At 36.7% G+C, this 9156-nt stretch overlaps 1 protein-coding gene across 1 annotated transcript; it reads left to right on the top strand.

The window, feature by feature from the left end:
- Positions 1 to 1167: 1167 nt before the first annotated feature.
- On the top strand, positions 1168 to 8793 carry LOC104602659 (MLO-like protein 3). The gene is made up of 15 exons (XM_010266438.3): positions 1168 to 1452; positions 1583 to 1640; positions 1767 to 2044; positions 2155 to 2271; positions 2348 to 2408; positions 4128 to 4216; positions 4384 to 4458; positions 4539 to 4627; positions 6542 to 6591; positions 6685 to 6725; positions 6845 to 7018; positions 7125 to 7160; positions 7278 to 7345; positions 7474 to 7534; positions 8333 to 8793. The coding sequence occupies exons 1-15, from the start codon at positions 1312 to 1314 to the stop codon at positions 8717 to 8719; spliced, it is 1725 nt and encodes a 574-aa protein (XP_010264740.1). The 5' UTR covers positions 1168 to 1311; the 3' UTR covers positions 8720 to 8793.
- The last annotated feature ends 363 nt before the right edge of the window (positions 8794 to 9156 follow it).

The raw sequence follows: 9156 nt of genomic DNA, 5'->3' as shown, positions 1-9156 counted from the left end.
AGATATGCATCTTTTCGTGCGTCATTTTGGGTCTTTCCACGTGAGATTAAAACGTGGAAAACGAATGAAGCTTCCCAAAATCAGCCTAAAACGGGTTTTTCGTGTCTTTTTGGCACCCCATCTTTTGGCGGTGAGATCTTCCACATACCAAATGGGAATAGACCATTTTTCAATCTTCCGGACTTGTAAGCAGCTGAAAGACCACGCAAAAAGATGTGCCAAATAGGGCCTAAATTAAACGGCCAATGACATCAACTGGGACGACCACCTTGATCCTCAGGACTCCAAAGTCCAGAGAGTATGAATTCCCTTTCATCTGTTTGCTGTCAATTCGGCTTCAGTCAGTGCAAGGCCTGTTCGAACAACCTCTATAGCCTTGCATTGAGAATATCTCTCCAGGAAATAAAGTATATAGTATAGAGATATTCCTAAAACAAGGCTGTAAAGACTGTTCAAACGGACCTTGTACTGACTGAAGCCGATCTTGGTTGCTGTAGCTTGGTTGTCCAGATAACGTATTCCACTAAAGGTAATGCCAAAGTAACAATTTTTGTTGGAATTGGAATATACTCCTCACACAGGATGCCTTACAATGACCTCACAGGCACATCCCACCATATATTGGGAATATCTCCGATAAATAATAATACATAATTACAAGAGATGTTCCTAATATATGGTGGGATGTACCTGTGAAGTTAGTGTGAGGAGCAGATACGGTCTCTTTTTGAATGACCCACATCTTCCACAGAATTATTAACAATGCCAATAGACCGCATCTCCTCCCACATTGGATGTATCAGAACCGATATCATCATCCCAGAACCGATGATGTCATCATCGGCACATGCTTTCAATGCACGGCGGGGATGTGAACTCTTCTACGACTCCCTAGTCTGTAGTCTCTCACCTATGTTTCGAATTTATTTTTGCATCGCTGACCTGTTCGTCTTTCATTGAGCCTGAGGTCGCAAAGGTCTTTGTATCGATATACGTGCCAAGGCCGGCTACTAGAATGTGGGAGGTTGTCGCAACTCGCAACAAATTAAGCTGCCTAAGTCAAACAAACAAGAGACTAGAGAATAGAGATGCTACCTACACCGGTTAGTTGAGACTTGAGAGGTACATTAAAAAATAAAGGCAGGAGGATTTAGATTTAGTCCAGGTGCAGTTGAGGCAGAGATTTTAGTATTTTACATTTTAAAGACCACCGGCATTACATTCCCTCTCCGATGCCGTTGAAGTTGAACTTTCTTTCTCCAGAGAAGAACAGGGAATACCAAGAACGTACGAAAACCACCGGAGGAAGAGATGGCGGTGGGGGCAGCAGGAGGGGTTTCATCTACTACACGCTCTCTCCAAGAAACACCCACTTGGGCGCTGGCCGCTGTTTGCTTCGGCTTCATCTCCCTTTCCATTTTTCTCGAGCATTCCATTCATCTCCTTACCAACGTACGTACGATCGACAAACAATTAATTAAAATCCATAACATATATACCAACCAAAAACAGATCCTTATCCATCTCTTCATTAATATTTGTTCCGGTTTCATTTCTAAGTAACGTGAATTCATCCTTGCAGTGGCTCAAGAGGCGTCAAAAGAAGGCACTGAATGAAGCTGTGGAGAAGCTTAAATCAGGTGGGATATCAGATATGGATTATGCCTTTCTTTTTTTAATTTTTCCTTTTACTTGTTTGTTTGTTTAGACTTTAGACCTTGAATTCTTGAAATTTGAATTAATATATAATGGGTTGGTTGGAACAGAACTGATGCTATTGGGGTTCATGTCTCTTCTATTAACTGTAATACAAAGACCCATCTCTTCCATTTGCATACCCACCAGAGTTGCAGGCACCATGCTTCCATGCCATAAAAGTAAAACCACGAAAGTCACAGTAAGCAAGCATGGAGTAGTATATGAACGCTTGAATGGTGGACGACGTTCCTGGAGTCCATTTAACAACGGCAGTGGGGGTTGGTGGCAATTCAAAAGACGACTAGCGGAAGATAGCAGTGACACCTCGGATCGTTGTGCTTCTAAAGTATGCCTGCATCTTCAATTGCTTATTTCTTTGGAACAAACAGGACTTTAGTGTACCCAAAAAAAGTACTTATATGTGAACATTAATCAAGTATTTGTTATTACTTGCAGGGGATGGTTTCTCTGATAAGCCAAGATGGGCTGCATCAGATTCACAAATTCATCTTTGTTTTGGCAGTAATGCAGCTTGTTTACAGTCTTCTCACAATGGCTCTTGGAAGGGCTAAGGTAAAAATTAAAGAGATATTATTATTATTATTATTATTATTATTATTATTATTATTTAAAATCTCTGTTTCATCAGATGAAGCGTTGGAAAGCATGGGAGAAAGAAATCCAAACAGTTGATTACCAAGTTGCCAATGGTAAAATCTTATTTCCTTCCCATCAATCAAAATGTGATTTAGGGGGTTCCCCAAATATGTAAGATCTTGTTTAGGGTTCAACTATAATACCAGAAAAACTTATAATCCAATCAATTACTATATTCAGGGTGTGTGTGTTTTGATTGATCAAAGACCAAGAATAAAATTGGGTTTGTCCAAAATAAATAAGAATTCAACCAGGATACCAGAGGGACATGATAGGGGAAAACTTGTAATCAATCAGCGGTATCAAAGAAGTGGTAACGGCTAACCAATTAGGTGGAATTTATCAAAAATTTCACAGGGGGATTTGATGGGTCAAGAGTCTTCCGGTGTCATGTCTTGCCTGTAGTAGAGATTTTTATTAAGAATAAAAAAAGGGAGGTCGTTTATGGGTTTAATCCTGCTATTGGCAGTGGCACTGTCAGGTCTGCAATGTAGCATGGACTAGCCAGGCCAAAACCGTCAAGGGGCCCAACCCAAAAAGTAAAACAAACCTCTTCGTGGGGCATAAGGCTCCAACTGGGGGTGTCAATGGACCGGTTTTGGATTGGATCTCGTCTAGTTTAAAATCAATTTGGACGATTAGACGGACTAATAAGACATATTAGATTGGACCAATTTGGTCCAAAATATTTATTAGATTGGATTGGATCTCGTCCGTCCATAACAAATTTATATTGGATTGGATTGGATTAAGCTAATATCTGATCCATTGATATAAGATAAGGATGGTCCAAACATTGAATTGGAGCAGTCCAAATTGATCCAAAACATTCATTGGATTAGATTGGACCTGATCCATTTATAATGGACTCACATTAGACTGGATCGGATTGGACGAAATCCAATCCAATTGACACTCCTAGCTCCAACTCCATAATTTTGTTTCCAAAACTGAATACGCAATACAGATTTGTAGCACGTTTTTTTATCAAATATGGACCAGCTGGTTTCTTGGTACTCCAACTTGTTCGATATCATAGTGGGATTTGTTGAAAATTTAGATATTTGCAATTTCTTTCTTGAACATAAGTGTAGTTGGACATTAAAAAAGAAACCTCAAGTCTTGAGCCATTGTCAAAAGTTTACTAGGCCTTCTGTTTGGGTGCTCCCCAATCCCATCCTAGGGTATGTGCAATTACAGTTGAACTTTCAAAAACATGTAATTGTTCCAAGTCATGAGTTGGTTTCAAGTATGCGGATGTTGAATTTTAATTTCTAATTACGTCCCAAACTTTTAATTTACACCTGTCTGTGTAGTTACATAGGGTCAATGAATCAGCTTTATCTTTTTTGGTTGGTCATTAGAATTCAAAGAAGAATAGAAAATAATGTATTAATGAGTGTTATAATTGCATCATATTTATACACTAAAACAGAGATCAAATCTATTCAAACTCGAACTCTTAAGACTCTATGTGGTCTATCTTATTCTATTTCAAACTCTACCCTAACATAATAAATTCCACCTTACTGAAAACTCCTAATCACCCTTATCATAACAATTCATACATCAAATCTTATCTCAATTCCCTAAAAACCCTTGATATCATGTAATGTGATCAGACATATTTCTCACCAATTTGATCTAAAAGCCCTTGATATTGTCCCTTTTTACATAAATTCTAATTAATATAATATTTGTTCTTTTCCCCCTGAATATAATATTTGTAATGATCAAATTCTTTTTTTTTTTTTGGGGGGGGGGGGGTTCAGATCCTAGACGATTCAGATATATAAGGGAAACAACGTTTGGGAGACGGCATATGAAATCTTTTACCAGGACACCAGTTCAGCTTTGGATTGTAAGCACACTTAATAATTTGTCCATTTCCCTTTCTTTTGAAATCTAATTAAGATGCATGCTTTCTATTAATGTATATAAAATTAATTGAGTTGGATCTATGATTATCACAATTAATCTTTTTCATTTTATTTTTTCGTTGGCATTAATGGATGCAAAATGAAACAGAAATGTTTCTTCAGGCAATTCTTCAATTCTGTACCAAAAGTCGATTACCTCACCTTGCGCCATGGCTTCATTTCAGTAAGTATCTGCAAGTATATAATCTTCATGAGAATGTTTCCATAATATAAATATTTAATGCTAAATTCACATTTTTATAGGCTCATTTCTCCACCAACAATAACTTCAATTTCCAAAAGTACATAAAGAGATCCTTGGAAGATGATTTCAAAGTGGTAGTCAGGGTCAGGTAATAAAATCTGCTACTAATTATCTCTCACTTTGTTCTTCATGCAAACCTAAAATATTAATTGCAATTTATCAGGGGGAAAGGCTACTAAGATTGAATGTAAACGAGAAATATCCAAGCCCACTTTTGAATAATTCAATTTGAATGTCAAGTTATTTAAACTCTAGTTTGTTTCTCATCTTTTTTATTTGCAGTGCAAAATTCATTTGCACTAGTGTAAATGTGTGCGAGTGAAAAAAAGCGGTTGAGTGTAGATTCTTTTTTTTTTTTTTTTTCCTCTGTAAAAGATTCATTGAAGGGAATTAAGGGAACATTTGTGTCCTTTTCTTACAAGATTCTAAAAAAAGGCAAGTTAAGTTTACCGAACTGACATTACTATTTACAAAAGAGTTTTTATGCCTAGCTCGTTTTGCCAGATCATGGGCTGGCATTACTAAGTTCCTATTTACATGCAGAATTGTAATATTTTCAAAAAAAAAAGAGAGTTCATATATATGATCATATAAGGCCTGTAGATCCCATGTAATATGCTTGTCTGTTCCTTTCAGCTTCATTAAAACCTCCTTTGTGTCCGAAAGCAAAAAACTGTTTTAATACCCATACAAAAAAACTTTCGTAAACATCTAATCATTGTCCAGAGCTCAACTGCTGCTGGTGATCTTGCCAAGCATGGTTGTCCTTCTGCAATGATAAGAAGAGACCTACGAGAGAACATATATATACCAGTGGATGCAATTTGTGTGGTGGCACTCCAAGAACCATCCACTAAGATAATCGGGAGGTCTATGAGGAGAGCTTGTTGCAAATTCCAATCTAATTGCAGATATGGTGGATTCGAAATTTTGAGCCTAGTTTCTTTATAGCTGTAGTAACCTTCGGGCTTACTATTCTTTCACTTTTGACTGTCTTATTTGTTTGTGGGAAATAAAATAGAAAGTAATATGTACTGACAGCCATTTATAGTTAGGATAACCTGCCAACAAGAATGTTCCAACGCCCTTCCAATATGATTTGACACTACACATCTCACCATGAGCTGGAATCCACTATAAAACTGGGAACTATCATGTATGAGATGTCTGGACTCTCCACTTTACATAAAAAACAATGAATGATAGTCAAAAGGAGGATTATCTATTTAGGAGTGGCGTAGGGTGCAAGATTATGTGGTCTCGAGATTGAATTTGAGATGTAAGAGTGGGAATTGGAATCAGCAGGAATAGAATTTCATTCCCAAGGGAGGGGTAGGGAATGACCATTCCCTCAAATGGAGGAATGCCATTCCAGCAAGAATGGGAATGAGAATGGGATTCCCATTCTGCCCAACCAAACAGTTGGAACCAGAATAGCCCATTCTGATTCCGATTTCAGACCCCCTATTCCCACGAACCAAACGGGGCCTAAATCACGTGTAAATTACTAAATTTTGTCTACTTCAAATTTGCATTACAAACAAATAAACAAACAAACAAATAGAACCTAATATTTTCAAAATTAAGAACCTGGAGTGGGGAAAGGTAGAAAAGGTCAAATGAAGGTCAGTAGGCGTGCCAAAAACACTAGAGGTAGGGGTAGAGGCAGATACTTGATTAAGAACTGGTATAATGGTATGTTGGTTTCCTTTCTTTCTGTTATTTTCCTCTAAAGTGGTTGTGCGATGGTATGAGCTCAAGTTTTTTATATGGAGTATGAGCACAGTAGTATTTTCTTCTTCTTCTTCTTCTTCTTCTTCTTCTTCTTCTATTAGAACCTGATCATACACTAATTTATGTTAAAACAACATGTTAAATTTAATTCATAAATTAAATTGCTAGGACAGTTGAAATATATCTTAGTATATATCTTTAGTAGACTTGTCTAAATATCCTTCTGGCTTCTGCTGTGAGTTGTGACTTCTTAATTTTGCCTTAACAGTCACTTCATGTGGTTTCTTGTCATCATCTTCATGCTTGTGGACGTGCATGGTAAGATCGAATCGAATTATGTTAATCTCAAGTAGTTTTGGTTAATGTTTTCAGTTTTCCTTTATTCATAAACTTGGATAATCTCTGAACCAGGATGGAACGTCTATCTCTGGGTATCCTTTATCCCATTGTTTGTAAGTATTACAACAAGCAAATTAAACCTTTGTTTCTCACTTCTCATCAAAATTTATTAATTTCTAGTTGAATTATAGTTTACCCAGCAAACCATTTAATTTATATATTATGATTGTAGATAGTGTTAGTTCTTGGAACCAAACTTGAAGTCATTGTCACCAGGATGGCTCTTCAGCTGAAGGACCAGAACATTGTGATCAAAGGAGCTCCTATGGTGCAACCCAATGACAACTTCTTCTGGTTTAGTAACCCAAGATTTGTCTTGACTCTTCTACATTTCACTCTGTTCATGGTAATTATATATTCTCTTCTTGACACAAAGAGACAAGAAAATTACTCTCTTATTAAGGATGTCTCACCTCCAAACTGATTGATTCTACCTTGTCAAATCCTTCCAGAATGCATTCGAGTTCTCATTCTTCATTTGGGTTACCGTAAGTAGAGTTGTTATTGACCTTTCTGTCATCAAATTCTGATTAAGAAAACAAATTACATGGCCTGATAGAACTGTTCTTTGTTTTCTAATTTGTTCATGTATATCATTTTTACAGATAGAATATGGGTTAAATTCTTGCTACCATGAACACATTGAGATCACCATCACAAGGGTTGTATTAGCGTAAGGACCAATATCAGCAATTTTCTTTTGTTCATTAGTCTTTTATCATTCTTTCTCCAGTGTTAATTTAGCTTCTTGTGAGAAGACCTTATTTCTTTCTTTCTTTCTTTCTTTTAATTTTCAATTAGGGTGACTGTACAAGTTCTTTGCAGCTACATAACCCTTCCTCTCTATGCACTTGTGACACAGGTAAGGCATCTGTTGAACTTTGACATAAACAGCTGTTTTGTTTGTTTGTTTTTTACTACCACAGCAGTTGTTATAATTTAATAGGTTGATGAATTATCAAAAATAATGAACCAGGTAACAGGTTCCAAAAGTTCATGGTTCAACCATGGCTGAACTGGTTTGTGATCAAAGTCAATAGTTTATATAACTCTGCAGGTGGTTCATATTTAGAAAATGGAACCACAACAATGGTTCCGGTTCCGGCCAGTTCTTGTTCAACCATCCGGTCAGGTCTAGTTTTAAATAACAAAATTCGCTGTAAATAGGGAGACATCCAATATAAAAAAAAAAAAATGTTAGAGGCAACCTTGTTATCTAGTGTTCACAGTTTGATTCTGTGCAGTTTGAAAAAGATCTCAGACCAAACGAGTTAAATACAGTCTGAGAATTTCTTAGACCAAACCAAACTGTTTTATGACGATTTCTAACACGGTTTGGACTATAAAACTATAAATAACACAAATATAGTATTTTAGTCATCATAAAAATCATTGAACCATCATTATAATTGGTATATTATGTAAGCATCAAATTTAATTAGAACAATATATTTTTAAGACCCAAATACCAATTCCATTAATCATCAATATAGTTTGGGGACTTTATTATATTATATCGGTTTACGGTTTGGTTTGATTTCTAAAATTCAGAAAACAGAACTGAAACCAAACAAAATTTTAAAGAATTTCAAACCAAATCAAGCCATTTTATGAAAACCCCTACTTGATATAACTTCCAATATTGGTTGTTTGGACACAGATGGGTTCCCAATTCAAGAGTGCAGTACTTGAAGAGCAAACAACGAAATACATAAAACAATGGCACAGTGGAGTTAGGGAGAAGATGAAGAGGAACAGAGATCAATCATCACATTCAACTGGAACTGGAAGTTGCCACTCCAAAACAGAGAGCACCACCATTGATGCAGTCTTAATAAACCAAGTTTCTTCTTCCTTATCCCCACGACCGACACCCACCTTCACGAAAGCAATTCTATTCCCCGGGAGAGATGAAATCATCCAAGAACCAGAAGCAGAGAAACCAAGAAGCCCGGCTAATCCGAACAGGACCGGGATGGCGGTGGTTCTAGAATTATCAGAGATGAAGTCAAACCTGCAACAAGACTTACAATCTCCGATAACATAATTACATGAAATATCGAAATCTGTAAGATGGATCACCTCTTGCTCTTGGAATTAAATCGACGTGTTACACCTCAACTTTTATTTTCTATAAAAAAACAAATTGTGGGATGAGAGAGAAGTGGGGCTTACAAAACCAACCACTGCCGAGAACAGTTCCTAATTCATGAAAAGGGTAGTTAATTAGCTAACAACATTAATTGTATACTCAAATGCCATTGATTTCAGAATAAAAAAGGCTATACTATCTTAATCCATTTCCCTCCCTTGATAACTAACAACTAGCAATTACAATTGCGTTAAAGTAGGCCAAATTCCACGAAAAGGAAATGACGACTGAATTAAAGCTAAGAATTTTCTATTTTAGTCATTTGGTATTGGAATCCGAATGACTGAGGCCCACTTTGGTTCCCAGGAATAGGGGTCTGGAATTGGAATCCG

This window comes from Nelumbo nucifera, chromosome 2, assembly GCF_055504915.1.
Source record: "Nelumbo nucifera cultivar China Antique chromosome 2, China Antique-T2T, whole genome shotgun sequence".
NCBI classification, from domain to species: Eukaryota; Viridiplantae; Streptophyta; class Magnoliopsida; order Proteales; family Nelumbonaceae; genus Nelumbo; species Nelumbo nucifera.
The sequence above is the reverse complement of the archived record's forward strand: the minus strand, read 5'-3'. Positions and strand labels throughout refer to the sequence as shown.

What these genes read in the sequence shown, in the direction of transcription:
- LOC104602659 (XM_010266438.3), top strand. Translation starts at nt 1,312, where the DNA reads ATGGCGGTGGGGGCAGCAGGAGGGGTTTCATCTACTACACGCTCTCTC. An exon ending in AAAGTGGTAGTCAGGGTCAG is followed by an intron (nt 4,628 to 6,541) that starts GTAATAAAATCT and finishes TTGCCTTAACAG; the next exon opens with TCACTTCATGTGGTTTCTTG. An exon ending in ATCACAAGGGTTGTATTAGC is followed by an intron (nt 7,346 to 7,473) that starts GTAAGGACCAAT and finishes ATTTTCAATTAG; the next exon opens with GGTGACTGTACAAGTTCTTT.